Source organism: Phaseolus vulgaris, chromosome 5 (genome assembly GCF_000499845.2).
Source record: "Phaseolus vulgaris cultivar G19833 chromosome 5, P. vulgaris v2.0, whole genome shotgun sequence".
NCBI classification, from domain to species: Eukaryota; Viridiplantae; Streptophyta; class Magnoliopsida; order Fabales; family Fabaceae; genus Phaseolus; species Phaseolus vulgaris.
Window position 1 is genome coordinate 36,324,922 of NC_023755.2, and position 18,540 is coordinate 36,343,461.

An 18,540-nucleotide genomic window follows, 5' to 3' on the forward strand; every position below is an offset into this window, starting at 1 on the left:
TTTAGAAAATTTATAATAAATTTGCTTATTATCGTATAAATTTATAATATTTAAAAAATGTTTATACATGGAAGGTCTAAATTGAGAACTTAATTTTCAACTTTGTTCTGTCTTCAATCTATGTAAATTTATACCGATAAATAGATTGATTTTTAAAATATTTATATTCATAAAAAATATTATTTTATTCAAATCATGTTATATACCAAGTTATTTAGTTTAAAATTTAAAATTAGTTTCATAAATGTGAGTGATTCATTTTCATTTTTATTAATTTTTATTTTTTGGATTCATTTCTTTAATACTTTAGACGCGGTTAAGCTGCTTAGAAAAAAATGTCATTATTTTAAAAAGTTTTACATGAATTTCGTCAAAAGATAATTTGTTATAAAACTTAAGCTAATTTTTCTTTTATATAAATGTTTTTTTACTTTCATTTCTGAAATAAGATAGTTTTTGTAACACAATAATAAAATTAAGTTAATGATAATTTTAAGATCACTAATGATACTTTTTTAAATTGAAAAACATAACCTCGTTAAAATATATTCAACAAAACACAGATAAGAACTATAACATTGTTCTAACTAGATATTTTCAATTCAAATATCACAAGTTTTTGCGCTTTTAGTAACAACTTCAGTTATGTACATAGCTTTACCGATAACACTAAAATTCAAACAAATTACAATTACTGCGTTACTACACCTTTTGTCTAAAAACACTTGCAACTTATTACAGGTGTAGCTTTTAACAACTACGCCAGAGCCCCAGGATTGTTGAAGACTGTTTTAACAAATTGGAGTTCAAATTAAGATGGATGGAACAGTGATGTCCATGTTTTATGAGTTAAATTACTAGCCTGGCAAAATCAAGGGTTAAACAATTTATACCACACTTAAAAACAGTTTTATAAATAAGGCAGGAATATCTTACATCAGGTATTGTATCGGAAAAAATTAGATGTCAAGTGATATTGCCATACTGCATTCTTTTGACATGCAAAGCACATTTTAATGGCAGAGCAGACACAGAAGACAGCATCAGTAAGCTTGAACCATTAGTCTTAAAGGAAGATGGAAGCCGTGACGAAAGTGTAAGCATGAAAAATAACACCCATCCTGTTAGAATAATTGCCTCAGTTCATTGGAAACCAATGAAGCTAAAGGAAGAAGCTTCAAGTCATCCATTTAAAACTTTTTCAGCATGAATCACCGGTACATGTATGAGTGATCACTGCATCAGCCATTCAAACCAAGGACCTTCAAGACTTTGGTACAGTGACATTTAGAATTTTAACATCTTGATATGGCTTGTCTGTCTTGTCTGTCTTCACTTTTTCAATGCCCTACCAACATTAAAAGTTCTCAATTGGACTTTAATCAATAAGACCTAAAACATATTTTAACATGATACTTCATAGAAGAAAACTTAAAATAGAAACATTTATCAGAAGTTCCATATATATAGGGAAAAAGGAAATTGAGAATGACGGATTTCAAAAAGATGTGATCTGGTGATGCTACAGCCCACACCACAAATATGGAAATTATTTGCCGAGTGATTCTGAATCACGTGATTCTCCTAAATGGTTAAGCAAAAACAGAAGCAAATTTACCTGAACAACATCCATTCCCTTTGCAACTCTACCAAATACAGTGTGTTTGTTGTCCAACCATGGAGTAGCCACTGTGGTGATAAAGAACTGAGAGCCATTTGTATTTGGGCCTGCGTTCGCCATTGATACTGTGAACGGCCTATCATGCCTCAAGCTGTAAGACAAAAAAAAATGATTACTCTAAATTCCATCTGAATCAAAATCTTAACAGGAAGTTTCCTCAAAATCTTAAAAAGAAAACATTAATCTAAATTCCATTTTGCATAACACCATCCATTGAATCAGCTATCATCTGCCATCGAACCATCACATGTTGAACCAGACACTTTCCCAAAATCAGCCACCATTCAGCATTGAACCATCTGCCTTTGTACCACCACACAACAAACCAGCCAACCAACCACTGCACCTTCTTCATTAAGAAACGTCCCCATGTTTTTGTGTAATCTCTGATGATTTTAATGTTTACTTTTTACAATTCAATTTTGATTAATGTTTTCTTTTTCTGATTTAGTTTTAATTAATGTTTTACTTTTATGATTTAATCTGCTTAGAATGATTACAATCTTGTGCTGGGTTGGGTAGGGATGAATTTTATAATTCTTAGGATTTTTATATTTATGCAATTCTTTTCATGACTCTTTAGAAGTACGGTATTGGTTCTTTTCCATGATGGTTTAGGAGTTTGATAGTTTTTTTGGATTTTTCTTTACAATTTCCCTTACATTTCTTAATTATCAGATAAGATGTCTTAATACTTTTGTTTGAGACTTATTATCGTATATGACTGTAAACACCTTATAGTGATATTTGATCATACATACTATACTCATACATGTATGTATAGTGTGTCCCTATGTCCTACAATTTTTAATGCAGTCATAATCTTTTGTGTGTGTTGTGTTTGTATCCAAATATGTGCTTCATTACTACCCCCAAATAATCATCAGTTCTCTGAAATTGTGATGAAATTTCTTGCATATAATGGCAGTACGTTTATAAACAAACTTCATTACCTTTTATGAAATTCATCCTCAAATTCTCTCCCCCAAATAGATTGCCCACCAGTGCCATCTCCCAAAGGATCTCCTGTTTGTATCATGAAGCCTTTGATGACCCTATGAAAAATAAGATTGTCATAATAGCCATTTCGACAGTGTGTTGTGAAATTCTCCACAGTTTTTGGACATTCCTCTGGGTATAATTTCATGTGAATATCACCCATTGTGGTGTGTAGAATCTGCAAAAGAAAAATTGGTATTATAAAGCTACTTTTTGGGAACAGAGAGATAACCATGTGATGTGATTATAAAAGAAAAATATATATACGAAAACCAACTCAGATATAAGAAACAAGAGGGAATATGTTTCCTTCTACTGGCTAACTTCACAAGGATATCGGATATAAAGGTGAAAAACAAATATTGTTTCTAATTTAGAGGTAATTTAGACAACTTTGTTTTCTAAGATGTTAATTAATGTAAAAGCATCCATGAATTTATTTGCCAGTCACAATGGTGCTAAAGGTCTACATTCTAGTATATACCAGGATTGTAAAGAGAAATCTTTTGCGTGGCATAGTATAGGTTATTGTTCTTTTCAGCTGAAAAGGACAAGTACTTAGAAGAGAGGACTATTTTGTGTTGAATATGCTTTCTTCCAGATATGGAGGGAGTTACACCATCATATGATTTTTATAAAATAAAATAATAGTAGAGTAAGAAAGATCCCTTGTAGTAGTACTAGTAGTCTGTTATAGAACCAATCTATCTATGATCCTCTATTAAGAGTTATCCAATACCCCCCAAGCGGAATAGGAATAGGAATTTAGGAATTAATCATTCCATTAACATAAAAGCTTGAATATCCAGGCCCCTCAAATAACATAAAAAAGGTAAGCTCTTGGAGTGTAAGTGTCAATGCTCAACCTACTTTAAAGGCAAACAAAGATAACTCACCACATTTTCAGGAAGTGACGTTGTAACTGACTTTCCAATATCTGAAACTGCCAAAAGTTCATCAGCAGGAGGTTTTTCATTGAACACATCTCTTCCTTTAGTTGCATCTTCAGGCTCCTCTGGCTCTCTACGACTGATTCATGATAAATTTCACAACTTAGATAACGTGGATTTTAATTGCATGAGATACTATTAATGATGACATGCTTGAAAAAAATGCACCAATGTAAAAAACACACTACCAACAAAATATCCATATATGATATATCAAATAACAAAACTACATGACTTTGGACTTCAAAGCAGAGGTAAAATGGTCAGTTTACTTTCTTACCTGAATAAATATATTCTGTGCTTTTTGAAGGCACAACACAGAAGAGTGGGATCTGTCAAAGGCTCCTTGCTCTCATTGACATTTGCAGCTGCCGAAGGGATCCTTCTTACTCTTTTGCTACTCCGATCACCTTGATATAAAGCTATTCTTAAGAATCTATCATTATTCTCCACCTTTCCAAGTATTCGACTAACTTTATTGGTGTGCAGATTAACAATCTACAAGCATATAGAAGACGTAAACACATAAGGGAAATGGAGTATCATCTAGTCACCTCATTGTATTAGTGAACAGTGAAGAAAAAGTAATAAAACGGAAAGGTAATATTACAGAAGGAACTGGAGTGATTGTTTGTAAACCTTTAGTAAGGAAAAAATCTCACTTTTATCCCAAGCAAGGTTGCATATATAAGAAAATTGGAACTTTCATCGAAGACTGCATTTGGAAGTGGTGCACTTTCTGTCTTTTCTATTTCTTTCTCAACAGCCATTCTTCGACCAAAATCAATAGCTTCCAACCGATATAATGGAGCATCACTTCTTTGGAGGTCTTGAGCAACCTATCAATAAAGCAATTCATTTACCATATTATTATGTCCACAAAGCAACAAGAGAAAGGGTGAAATTCTGATAAAACTGTTACCTCCAGGGATTCATCATAAACTCGCCTTAATTTACCCGTTCTGAACCAAAACACACGTATCCTTCGATCAGGTGATGTAATGGAAAACTGTTTACCATCTGGACTTACCTAAATAAGATGCAATACAATCAATAAAACCATCAAAGTTAAACACCAGATATCTAGCTTTCATAAACCACCTAAATAACATAATGTTGAATTATGAATCAACTGTTAAGTTCAGAAATATGTTCATACAACTGAAGTACCTCAATAGTTGAAACAGAAGTCTTGCATTTTGCAATTTCAAAGAGGTCAGTATTACTTTTCAGTTTAAAATTGACCCTACAAAAACCAAGGAAATCATTAAAGAGCATTAGTAACTGCACAAATTCCAACATCAAAACTCATGCATTTGACAATTTTCAGAACTATTATTTACTATATAGTAGTATATAGAATAATAAATACTATCAGTCAGAAATTGCAAATGTATGATAACTACAAAATGTTTGAAATATTGGCACTTCATGCGATTGCTGATAATACTGATTCAATTTGTACAGGCTAGGCCTGTTAGCAACTTATTGGTGACCCAACTAAAAACCCTTAGATTATTGGCCAAGTGGTCAACAATGGTGCCAGCAGGGAGGCTATAAACCATTAAACAGAAGTAAGAAAAAATGCCACTTCTGAATAGAATAGCAAATGTATTGTCTGACAGGATTTCAGTGAAGCATCCTATGGTAGAAATTGTGAATCAGATTCTAATAAATCCAAATTTAAACATGTGAGTTCACTTCAAATTGATCCACAGCTAAAGCCATGGGTCCGGTTAATAGAAATTAATAAGAATGATTTTATTGAATATGCAGTAGCCTTTTTTAACAATGCCCAAATCTATTAAGAATTTAAGAGATAATCCTGACCATATTCTTGGCTTATTACAGCTGGTGTTTAGAAGAATTCATTGAGAAAAATTTAAAATGCAGCTTCAGAATTTGTAGGTTTTAAATTGTCTTAATCCATTCAGCACAACAATTAAAGAGGGAGCACCTACAAATGGTATGGCTACCCAAAATTTGCAATTTGTAGATGCTTGAACTTAGTTGTTTGCATACATGTAATGTAAGAGACAGGAAACTTTATCAACAGAAGGACATCAGTATTTGAACCATGATGATATTCATTTATAAAAAAAGGACGGAGGCAGAACTATAATAAGACAAAAATAAGCACATACTCATTCTCTGGGAATTGAAGTGTTGCAGAACTCCAGTATTCAATTATCCCCTTTGCATCTGCCGAAAGTACAGAATCATATACAGGATTGTACTTCATAACTTTGATAGGACCCATATGTATCTGAACAAAGGAGTGAATAATGATACAGATATGCAATTAAATAGTGCAAAATATCACCAAAAAGATTGTAATTGTTTTTGAAGAGTCACTTATATTAAAGTTAGTTTAGAACTGGAACCTCTTTGGAGATGATGGGATCATTTGAACCAGCTCGTGCATCATATATGTGCACAAAAGATGAGTTCCTATCACTAATAGCAAGCGTAGCTTTAACATCCCCTTGCTTGTAAACCCAATCAACAGCACCAGGAGTATATGGCAAGCGAATCATGACCATCATGTCATAGTTGACTACATCGTATATTTTTACAGAGCGGTCATCTGATATTGTGCAGCAAAGCAGACCATCAATACTAACCTGCATAGCTGAAATAAGTCATGGTTGATGACAAGCATAACGAGACCTTGAAAATATAAATACATAATACAGCAAGAAAACAATCGTAGTAACGCTCTCTGTGCCCAGCAAATCAGACAATATTGTTTCATAATATAATATATCACAGAAGTCAGGCAAGAATAAATTAATTTAACAAATTATATAAAATTTAAAGCAAAAGAGTCACGTTGGGTTAACAAACTTACAGCTAGACCTTCAATTGGACCAAGATGAGATCTGAAGTGTTTGGCAAACTCAATGCCAATAGGCTTTTTCTTCCAAAACTTCAAATGCCCTGACAACAAGAAGTACGCCACAAAGTCATTCCAGACATTAACTATCCCAAAGATTAAGCTAATTCAAATAACATCCATATGCTGTCATATGCATAACGGTTGCACCTGTATCGATGCTTCCATAGTTACATGGCACAGATAATTTTATAAAGAAAAAAAGAACAAGGACAAAAGTAGCGGTGAGGTAACAACTAATAGGATCACTCTATTAAACTCTGTAACTCCAAACTTTCAGCATGCTACTTACAACTGGCAAAAAAGTAATAATCACAAGTTCGAATTCGGAATACCATCGGAACTTCCAGTGATGAAAAAATCCGCAGCTGAAACAGCGACATGCGTAACCACGTCACGGTGCATATAACTTTTCTCGTACCTGCATCGAAAACAGCAATAAGAAACTGTAGAAATCCATAGCGTTCACGAGATTTTCACTTTTGAAGTTGCGAAATTTCTCGATTGAGAAAACCCTAATTCAAAAACTACAACGTTGGCGCAGAAACTGACATGTTGGCGGAGGGTAAAGCATTGAGGTAGGCTTGCTCGAACTGAAGGGGTCGCTTGCGCCGAGCCCGAGGGGCCGGGCCCGGGCCTATCAACGCTTCTTCTTCGCTTGCGTTGGCACCATTCTCGTGTTCCTCCATCTTCAAACGCAGCACTTCGATGTAATTGAATGAGGAAGAACAACAAATCTAAATAGCTTTCTCTAAATTCAGAAGTTTCAGTGAGGGAGCGAAATCTTCTACTGAAGAGTTATATCACTAGAGAGTGTGAAAAATACTGAAGCAATCTAAACCCTAAAACGGCACGTCGTTTATAACTCTAACGGATAACCCACCGTTCGATTGGGTTTTTTCTTTCTGCACCTCCATAAAAATCTTAGACATCTTCTATTTAAGTCCTCTTCTTCGTAGCTAGCCCAATCCATACAATGCAATTGATGCATCAGATTGGAGAGTTTCTTCTTGCACCTCCACATTTTTCTTCCTGCACCTTTACATTCTTTGAAATACCGAATTATCTTTTTCACAGTTTTGGATGATTTCGGAATAAGAGTTACATAAGAAAAAGTGTTTCCAGAATAGGGGTTATGTAAGCAAACGGTGTTTCGAAAATAGGAAATTCAAAAGACGAAATATCATTCTAAAATATCCTTTCGAAACAATTTTTTTATTTCTGGATTGATAAATCCGAAATTAATAAAATATGTTTCAAAAAATATGTTCCAAAAATATCTTAGAAAAACAATCCAGAAATCATTTTTAAAAATGATAAAACAGTCTTCTTTCAAAAATAATGGGGTGCAGGAAAAAAATTGTTAGCGTGCATGAAGAAACAGCCCATAGATGTATTATAATTTGATAAATTTTATAGGCTTTTCGTTCCTGCACCCCATCAATTGGAACCAGCAATCCATTTTTTTAAAATTCCGAAATTATTCTTTAAGGTTTTTATTTCGAATATAGTGTTTCCATGGCAACATGTTCTTCTTTGGTTGCTTCTGAAAATGGAAAAAATAACTCACCGTAACAGTAGCACCAAAAGCAATTTTATAAAAAGCATAAGGAATCTATTCAGCATTTTTTTAATGTTCTAATGCTTTGTGTATTTAGAGTTGAGTTCGGAAATTTTTTCCTACTTCTCATTTTTCTGATAAGGATGATCTTCTCTCTTTTATTAAGAGTGATGGTAGTCCTTTGGTTAAATTGATTAAGCTTGTTGTGATAACTTTTTCTATTTGAATGATATGGCGTATGAGGAATTATACTCGTTTTCAGGATAAGATTGAGGTTTTTACGATTATTTCAGTTATTAAAGATTTAACTCGTTTAGGGGGTAATTCGTCTAAAGCTTCAATGAAGAATGATATGTTGGATTTCAATGTGATCAAGTTTTTTGGTATTAATATTTGTACAAGTAAATTTTTTTGTCCTTTTCCCGTTAGATGAGAGTTTCCTTCACCAAACTGGGTTAAAATTAACACTGATGGGGCTGCTAGGGATATCCTGATTTTGCTACTTGTGGAGGAATTTATTGGAGCTTTCTCTGCGTTTCTTGAAGTTCATACTGCTCTGGTTGCTGAGTTTTATGGGGTTCTACATGCTATGGAGGAAGCTCAAAAGATGAGGCTTAATAATGTCTGGCTGGAATGTCATTCTGTTTTGGTTTGTGTTGCGTTTACTACTAGGACCAATGTTCATTGGATGTTTCGTAATTGATGGATACTTGTCTTAATTACTGTGGAGAAACCAGGTTTAGGGTTACTCATATTTTTCGTGAAGGTAATGCGTGTGCTGATAAGTTGGTTAATTTAGGATTATTCATAAATAAACTTTTCATTGGTATAATAGGCTACCATCTAGTTTGTTCTTATAATTCTTTATGAATATGTATAGTCTATCTATGTATCGTTTTTGTTAATATATGGGTTTTGGTCTAATTCCCATATTTTTGTATTTTTTTTCTTTTTTAATAATATATATTTTTTTCATCAAATGATTGTTGTAACTTGAAGTGTCAATATAGTTAAGATGTTAAGTTGTATAATGATGCATAAGCTTTTATTTTTAAAAAAAAATCACAATTTTATAATAATTACTCTAAGATGAACTTATTTTTAGTTGGTTGAGAAAAAATAGTTTATTATATAGGTGTACGAAAATTAAACTGATAAATTAAAGAGACTATAACTTTAAAATTGAGAAGAAATTTATAAAACTAATATGTGTAGATAGAATAAAGCTATGGTTTTTTTAACAATATTAATATTATAAAAGCAAATTTTGTGTTTATTATGAGAATGTCAAAGCTCAACATTATTTTTTTTAAAGAAACACAGTCTCCTCATAAATGTCATCAAGGGGGTTAAAAATTGAATTATTTAAAAAATAATCAGTTTTGTAAATATTTTTAATGTATTTTTTCTCAACAAACTGGTTTGGCTTGCATCTTAAATAACTTTTTATATGAAATTAAAAGTAAATTAAATTAGAAATTATGTATTTACTGACATTAATTAGAGGTTTTTCAAGCTGTGGCATCATTATAAATTTTTCTATAGACCTCAATCACCATCTTTTTGTTGATGTTAAGATTTTTTCAATCTATAATATTATTAAGACTATTTTTTCCATCTAAATAAGTTCATGTTACTTATGGTTTTATAGGTCAATAAGGACAATATTATTTTTTGTTAATATTAATAAAAATATCGATTGATATATGTTAGAGTTTTTTTTCTTTAATGTTTACATGATTATTTTTTATTTTTTCAACTATGTTAATTTTATGTCCAAAATCAATCAAAAGTGTCTTCGACCAATCAATTCTTTTATGTCAACAGAAAAAGGTTTTGCAAATTTTATTAAAAACTAGTTTCAATCAATATCAACTAAAAATAATAATATTTTTAATTATTAAATATTATTTAAGATATTAAAAAATATTCAATAGAGTTAAAATACTCTACTTAAATAAAATAATTATAATTTAATAAATTTAAATTATCTTATTTAAATAAAATATTTTAAAATTAAACTATCTAAATAAAAAGTAATTCAAATTTATTTTATCTTAAATTTCCTTGAAATTATGAAATCTCTTTCTAAATGCACCAGTTTAAATTGTATTTTTTAATTCCTCATTTGTTAGTGATACTTAGATATAATTTTTTAATCTTTTAGTCTTTGTGTTTAGAACATCTTATCATAGTTTACGTAATGGATCATTTTTAAACACTTTTAATTTATGCGTACAAAATAAAATTAATGAAAATAATATAAATATAAATATAATAAAATGCACAAAGAGAGAATCAAACAAATAATAAAAGTTTTTTTCGAAGAAAGTATGCGTAAAATTTTTTTAGCGATCTCTAATAAACAAACCAATACATAGTCAGTGAACAAAAAAATTAACTCTGTTTTTATTAAATAAACTGAAAATTGAATTCTAAAAACAAAATTTCAGGCTGCCTATTTTGAAGAGTATTATTTATAAATCAATCAAATTCAATGCAGATTACAAAAGCTAAATCATAAACTGAAAAAATAGATATTAAAAAAATTCAATAAAAAACACGTAAGAGAAGGTTAATTCCATCTATAAAGAATTTAAAACCCTGTTTTGAAATTTCTAATTATTTTACAAAATAGTTTACTGCACTAATATCGAGCAAAATATTTAAGCACGGGCTAAAAAAAATAAAGAAAGTAAATTTAAATCCAATAATTAATACTTAATAAGAACAAAAAATTACAAAGAGTGTTTGAAAATAAAGTAACAAAAAATAGAATGTTAGTAAAAACAGGATTGGGCCATGGAAGTGAAATACCAGAAGATTCTAGGAAGCACTGAGAGCATGAGATTACGATATTGTGACGTTTCAATTAAGCCTTGTAAAATCCTCATCAGTTCACAATCCTGCTATCATTTCCTCTGTTAGAGTAACACCCTTTCTTCAAAGTAAGTATCCAAATCTTTTTCTTTCGATTTTATTGTTCATTTTGATTTTCAATCGTTTTTGTTGTTCTTTATGCTTTGATTTCTTTATAATTTGCTCCTCGTAATAGCGTGTGTTTCAATGGGTCATCCAGTGTTCTTAAATCAGTGTCAGAAAATTTGGTAAATTTGGAAAATGTCATGTTAGTTGGTCTATTTGGTGTAATTTAATGACCTGAGAAGTTACAAAGTGTTATGGTATTTGCATAGAACAGACCAGCCAACTAAGAATTAGTTACTTGTACTAAAGGGCTGACGTGTGTGAACCATAGTTGTCTGCAACTTCCTTCATTGGATGCTAAATAACAACATCTGATAAGCCACAAGAAACATAATGAATTACGGAAGTCTCAATTTTGTTGGTGTCTTTAATGTTTAATCAGAGAGTAAAATTTGACAACCATTAGCCAATTTTGTTGTCTGAAGTTAAAAACCAAATTGATTACTGTGTACAGAATTTGGATATCAAATTGATACCAAAGTCAAGAATTTGATTCATAGGTGGTGAGAGTGAGAGATTGGCATTTTAGTTTGGAAATATGCAGATTAGGATGTATTGTTCTGTTGTAAACTTGTGACACAATGTTAGAAATTCAAGATGAGTTGGAAGATTGAGTATAGATGAATATATTATCTTTAAGATTTTAGATTAAAGATAATGTCTTGGATATATTGTTTTGTTGTCTTAGATTAAAGATATATTGTTCTGTTGTCTTGGATTTATGAGATTTTGAGTTTTTTGCTTTGATTGTCATTCAACTTGTGAGAGAGTCCTCAAGAGGTGTTTGACAAATTGTTTCAGACATATTTGCTTATGTATGTTGTTCTAATATAATATCTTATGATATTATTTATGCTAGATTTATTACATGAAACTTTTGCTTTGGGACAAATTGAATAATATTTGTTGCTGGTTGCCACAAACAATTACCTTCTTTAGTTGATAAAAAACATGGTTGGGTGAGGTAGTTTTGATGTATGGTTTGAATTTATGTTGGCTTCAAGTTTGTTAAATATGGGAGTTATGAAGGTTTTTTTTTAATCCAAGGGAATTTTGTTTGTTTATCATGCCATATCACAGTATTTTCCCCTTTTGTGTAATGGGAAAACCATTTCTGAGATGATAAGTGAAGCTAATGAGTGAGTACATTATGCAGGATGTCAGAACCACCATTTAGAGCACGAGAAAAGCTTATTGAGAAGCAAAAGTATTTTCAGAGTGTCCATAAGCACACTTACTTGAAAGGGCCATATGACAAGATTACCTCTGTTGCAATACCACTTGCATTGGCAGCATCTTCACTGTATCTGATTGTAAGTTTGTTTGTTATCACTTTTCATAATCTTCATATAAGCAGATTGAATTTATCAATAGCATTCAATGAGTCTCCTCTTATTTAGTTTTAACATTGTCTTGCACCTTTTACTCAGGGAAGAGGGATCTACAACATGTCACATGGAATGGGGAAGAAAGAATGACTTGCACTTTCTTTGCTTATATGTTTGGTTCCTTATAAATTTCTTCAGTTTTCAGACTTTGATAACCGAAAACTTGGAATGAATATGTAATAATGTAATGGTAATTCAGTACTTGTGTGTAAATAACTGGATGTTCATGTGTTTCTCCATTTCATGTGGTGTTACTGAAAGTATAAATACCGTACTGGTATTATTAAAAAAAATAAAAATTAAACAGTATAATTTTCTCAATGATAATGAATACTAAAGCTTATAAAAGTATATTGTTAGTATTTTTGTGTGTGTTTTGGTTAAGCTTATTTTTAAACATGTTTTTGCTTTTTAATTTATTAATTTAAAATATTTTATTGTCAAGTTTTAACCATAATATTAATATAGACCAGTCATATAATCGAAAGTCATAAAATTTGAATTATGAAGTACATTAATATATCCATGTTAGAAAAATCTGATTTCAAATATGCTTAATATCGGAAGTCAGAGTGTATTTGTATTAAAATTTGAAATATTGTAAACAATTATTTAATAACTTTATTTTGCAGAGATTCATTTGGTTCTAGGTAACATTTAGATCATAGACTCTAAAATTATTTTTGAATAAGGATTAAAATATTAGTATTAATATTATTTTATTTTAAATAAATATTAAAAAAATAATATAATATTTTATTTAAATTTTACATTTTAAATTAAAATATATAATATAAATATTAAACTCCAATAAATTAACTTATCATAAATAATTTTAAAAAATATTTTATATTGTTCAATTTATAATAGTCAGACTTTTCATTTTATTATAAAACTGAAATTCATTTCCTATAATTAATAATTCTACAAGTATTTAATTATATCTGACATTCCCTCATTTAATTTTTTTTTAAATTCTATTGGTATTTCAAAATAATATTAATTATTCAAAAATCTGATTTAAGTTATTTTAATGATGATATCCATATTTATGTCATATATATATATATAAATTAACAAGTTAGATATATTAATATTAATATATGAATATTATAACATGTATCTTAATCTATCTAAATTATTAATATTATATTCATAATAATTTCGTAATCAATAATCATTTAGATTGAAATAGACTTATTTTTATTATCATAATTTCTATTATGATAACCAATCTTAAATTATAATAATAAATTATTATTATATTTAATCATATACATAATGTTTTTTTATAAAATTAGAATTGATTTTAGACTTGTTCCCAATTAATCATAAATAATTTAGTTTACATAATAAATCCTTACAATTAATTTATTGCTGTTAAAAAATAGTATATATAATAATAATAATAATAATAATAAAAAAAAAAACCTGAACGTGATTATGTAACTTAAAGTGAGAAGAATTTTTTTTTTTGGAGTCTTACCCGTTTACCTGTAAGCCAAAATTGCGAAGAAGGCTTCAGTAAAATTTGACTGACTAAAAAAATTGAGTCCTTACCCATAAGTTTATTTGTAATTTTCTTATTAACCATTTTTTTGAAATCAAATCAAATTTGTTATATAAATTAAAGTTAGTTCAATTATATGTTAATATTAATTTTTTTCAAAACAACTTATATTAATTTATGAAACTTTTGTTCAACTTTGAGAAAATAAAGTTCTGTTCGCGAATATCAAATAAAATTCTAGGTGAAGAAATCTTGTTTAATATGAATTAAATAAGATATTAAAGAATAATATGTAAAAAAATAAATTTGAGTAATGACATGAGTGTTTTTGGGATAATTTTTTTATATAAACTTTGGATCTTAAATAAAGATGAATTGTTAAAAAAATTTAGGATTAAGCTTTAACAATACATAATAAAATAATAATAAAAATATTATTTACAAACAAATTATTACATGACTAATAAAATTAGCAACTAATTATTGTTATAATAAATATTATTTGAAATACTTGTGTGTGAATAGAGACACAAAAATCCTTCTACTATATATCTAAATAAATCTTGATAAGTAGGTGGATGATTTTATCTTCCTTCTTTTGGAAGATGAAGTAATGCAATCCTGCCAATTACCACTAGTTTGAAATAAGAAGACTTGAGTGAGGAACTACATTGAGAGGTAAAACTCAACCTTAAATAGAAAAGTCTTGAAAATAAATGTCCTAGGCTTTGTATTATAAGTCGTATTAGTGTTGAATTTATTTTGGAACTTTGTATTTGAGTCAAGACTAGTACAGGTAATTAAACCTAATCCTAGGAGAGAGGACACTCATTCTCACTCAGGAAACTCTAACTTGAGTGTCAAGGTAGGGTTAGGAGTTACTTGTGCATTAAATTAAGGTATTTACCCTAGTTTGTGGTGCAAGTTTATCTTTCATGCTCATTATGCCTATGGTTAGGGTATTTTGAAGCTTGCGCTACAAGCTTCCTAACCCTATAATTAAGGCACACATATACATGGAATAATATAATGTTGAATTGTTGCAAAAATTGGTATTCAACTTCTTAGCTCCCTCTAGGTTACCTCTTCTTCTTAAAGCTAGCCTAGAATCCTATCACTACAAGAAAATCATGAAATAGAAACCAATTTTTAGAGACCAAAATAATTAGTTGCAATAGTAACTAAATTAGAGACCATTTTAGAAACTAAAAAAAAAATTGGTTTCTATATTAGTTTCTATTATTGTTAAATAGTTTCTAAATTGGTATCTAATTAGCAACCAAGGTTTTAGAGACCAAATTTAGATACTAAATAATTGGTAGTTAAAAGCTTGGTTGTTAATTAGATACCAATTTAGAAACTATTTAACAATAATATAAACTATTTTTTTTTAGTTTCTAAAATGGTCTCTAATTTAGTTACTGTTACAACTAATTATTTTAGTCTCTAAAAATTGGTTTCTATTTCATGTTTTTGTTGTAGTGTATCAAGAGTTGATCTAACTATGTTGAACCTTAATGTGTTGGACAAACCTCTTTGTAAATTATGAATCATACTCCACACTAAATCACTCCCTTCTATCTATATTTTGTTCACACTTCCACGAATTCCATTCTAGCACTTCTCCTCACAGTAGCAAGCATTCGAGCCAAGGAGAATTGCATCATGAATGAGCTTGAATTAAGTGGTTGAGCAACAAATTAAGGTCTAGTAATTTATTGCAAAATAAATGTAGAACGTGTCATTAATGTTGGAGTGCTTCTTCCTGCACCTCCATCCCTTCTTCAGCCACCCCCATAGTAAACTTGATTTTACTATTATGCCCCTCAGTAAAATAATATTAAAAAAATTAAAACTAAACCTAATTTTACCTCAACCCACTTTGTTTTATCTCTTTGCTTCGTTTCACAACAGCAGCAGAAGGCGCGACGACACCCACCCCTCTCATTCACCTCCTTTTCTTCAAACGACCAACAACCTCCATTCTCGCCCAGCAGCCCCATCCTCGTCACCATTCACTTCCATTGTAACTCCAAATCATTGTTGAAGCATTGAGCCTCTTCATCCAACACAGAAAAGGTAGTGTGTAGTTAGGTTCCGTATTCAATAATCCGGTAGTCTTTTTCAATAGTTCCAAATCTGGTAGTCTTTTTTAATAGTTCCAGATTACATAGGTTTCAGATTAAATAATCCGGTAGTCTTTTTGAATAGTTCCGGATTACATAGGTTTTCAGATTAAATAATCCGGTAGTCTTTTTGAATAGTTCCGGATTACATAGGTTTTCAGATTAAATAATCCGGTAGTGATTAATTAGTTATATAATCCGGTATGTGTTTTTTAATTGTTGGTTTCGGATTAGATAATCCGGTAGTATTAATTTTAGGATTTCAGATTAGTTAATCCGGAAGTGACTTTTTTTTTGAGTTTCACTTATGCAATCTTGTTTAGTTTGTTTTGTTTCCAGTTGAAGAACTTTTTTTTAGATTATGTGCCCTGGTTCACCTATGACAGATATGGCTAAAACAAGAGGTGGTGGATCTCAAGGTCATGATCGAACAAGACCAACGACATTCGTCCGTAGAAGAGATCGAGGTGTTGTCGAGGAAAGAATTGGTGATGTTAATATTGACAATGACAATCAACAAGAATTACATGATGATAGGCAAATGGACCAGGGAGAAGGGTTTCCTAGAGGACCTTCTGATATGTCTTTGCTGGTAAATTTTGCTGACCATGTTGCTGTTAAGCTTTGGGATGGTGAGGTAAGAACGAAAAAACCTTCAATTAAATTGTTTTTGTTAATTATTGTTTAAATTGATTTAATTATATTAAATATATACAAATTTTGTATTAGGATCGGAGAGAACTTAAATTGGTATCCCACGGTAGGAAATTACGTAAATTTGGGATGCCTCATGCTGAGATTGAAGTTCTTATACAAAATTCTAGATTATTTAGTCTATGCAATATAAGCTATGAGGTGGGGGACAAGGGTTTGATTTCAGCCTTTGTTGAAAGGTGGCATGCTGAGACAAACTCCTTCCACCTTCCCATAGGTGAGATGACCATCACACTTGATGATGTGTCTTCTCTTTTGCACCTCCCCATTTTGGGTCAATTCCCTACGTATGTGCCATTAGAGTACAACGGAGCTGCAACTATTTTAACTGAGTTATTAGGGGTGGAGGAGGCTCGTGGGAAGGCTGAGATGACGCAGTGTCGAGGCGTCCACGTATGATTGAGTTGGCTTCGAGATATATATGCGGAATGTTGCGCTCAAGAGGCTTGGGAGTGTGCTGCTAGAGCTTACTTGTTGCATGTGGTTGGATGCACTATTTTTGCATAAAAGTGCCACATCTGTATCTGTTTCGTACTTGTTGTTATTCAACAATCTTCGTATGTGCGATGGATACGCATGGGGAGCAGTAACACTTACACATCTATATGAGCGGTTGAAGGATGCCTCCTACTTTAACACAAAGCAGTTGGGCAATTATGTTACACTTGTTCAGGTATGAAACCATACAAATAATTAGCAATCACATGTTACATTCCATACTTTTTTGTATTAAATATTTTATAATTAATATAATGGAATTACGCAGGCATGGATTTATGAGCACTTCTCGGGCATGGGAAGAAGGGATATTAATCCCTCATATGACGAGGTACATCCGCGGGCAGCACGATACATTGATGCCCATCAGATTTGTGCGGTTGGTGATGTGCGGGTGTAGTTGGATGGGCTCACACACGATGACGTCATCTGGACTCCATATGAGGACCACATATTGAGCAGGCCATTTGAGACCATTTATTTATTCTCGGGTCACCTACGATTGGGCAGCTTATCACAGAGACATATGCCTGAGCGTGTGTTGCGCCAATTTGGCTACGAGAAGAGCATTCCACCATCACCGATGTCGACTGAGAGTCCTGGTGCACATGTCATTGATCAAAGGTGGTTGCAATTTGATCACCACTTGGTGACAGGTTTGACAGCTACTTCTAGTCCATCTGCATGTGTTCCTGAGTACATGTCTTGGTTCAGGACGGTGTCACATCCATACATTCGCAGAGGTGAGCTTGGAGATCGACCCAGTGTTGTACCACGTCGTCGCCTTCGTAGTCCAAATGCTGAGTAGGCAGGTCTCTCGTCTCAAGATGAGCGTGCACATTCGGTAAGTTTTTTTTTATTGTTATGTGATTAAACAATATATTTGAGAAGTTTAATTTATTTTGAAGTTGGTGCAGGGTATATTTAGGCGCATTGTTAGTATTCTCCAACGCATGATAGATTGTCGTCAGGTCACTGAAGGCACTAACGCATATGAGAGTACAGAGGCAGCACTGCATTTAGCCTAAAGCGTGACAGATGACGGGGCGGTGTACACTATACGATCACGTAATGTTCGTGGACGTCGTTGATATTTTGTTTTATTACATGATTGTAATAATAATAACTTTGTATGTGTACAATATGGTTTAATTAATTTATGTTGTAGTGTTTGCTATTTTATTTTTATTTGACATAAACACGAATTCATTATGAATCGAAAATGAAGTAAT

General features: G+C 31.3%; 4 protein-coding genes across 5 annotated transcripts; 3 read left to right on the top strand and 1 right to left on the bottom strand.

Moving 5' to 3' along the window:
• Nucleotides 1-886: 886 nt before the first annotated feature.
• Nucleotides 887-7,370, bottom strand: LOC137835650 (peptidyl-prolyl cis-trans isomerase CYP71). 2 transcript variants are annotated; one of them, XM_068644251.1, is made up of 13 exons: nt 7,079-7,370; nt 6,862-6,947; nt 6,482-6,570; nt 6,015-6,254; nt 5,775-5,896; nt 4,801-4,876; nt 4,553-4,660; nt 4,293-4,469; nt 3,911-4,128; nt 3,577-3,709; nt 2,635-2,858; nt 1,619-1,772; nt 887-1,348 (listed from the first exon to the last, which is right to left on the bottom strand). In XM_068644251.1, the coding sequence occupies exons 1-13, from the start codon at nt 7,213-7,215 to the stop codon at nt 1,265-1,267; spliced, it is 1,848 nt and encodes a 615-aa protein (XP_068500352.1). In that variant the 5' UTR covers nt 7,216-7,370; the 3' UTR covers nt 887-1,264. The 2 variants fall into 2 exon arrangements, with proteins under 2 accessions (XP_068500352.1, XP_068500353.1); XM_068644252.1 differs by having other exon boundaries at nt 6,015-6,262; nt 7,079-7,358.
• Nucleotides 7,371-10,869: 3,499 nt separating this feature from the next.
• On the top strand, nt 10,870-12,811 carry LOC137834523 (uncharacterized). The gene is made up of 3 exons (XM_068642550.1): nt 10,870-11,035; nt 12,229-12,385; nt 12,503-12,811. The coding sequence occupies exons 2-3, from the start codon at nt 12,230-12,232 to the stop codon at nt 12,548-12,550; spliced, it is 204 nt and encodes a 67-aa protein (XP_068498651.1). The 5' UTR covers nt 10,870-11,035; nt 12,229; the 3' UTR covers nt 12,551-12,811.
• A 3,673-nt stretch (nt 12,812-16,484) lies between these two features.
• LOC137834399 (protein MAIN-LIKE 2-like) lies at nt 16,485-17,209 on the top strand. Its single transcript, XM_068642455.1, has 2 exons — nt 16,485-16,733; nt 16,826-17,209. The coding sequence occupies exons 1-2, from the start codon at nt 16,485-16,487 to the stop codon at nt 17,207-17,209; spliced, it is 633 nt and encodes a 210-aa protein (XP_068498556.1).
• A 22-nt stretch (nt 17,210-17,231) lies between these two features.
• LOC137834400 (protein MAINTENANCE OF MERISTEMS-like) lies at nt 17,232-18,116 on the top strand. The gene is made up of 3 exons (XM_068642456.1): nt 17,232-17,483; nt 17,577-17,639; nt 17,709-18,116. Exons 1-3 carry the CDS (start codon nt 17,232-17,234, stop codon nt 18,114-18,116), a joined length of 723 nt encoding a protein of 240 aa, XP_068498557.1.
• Nucleotides 18,117-18,540: the final 424 nt, after the last annotated feature.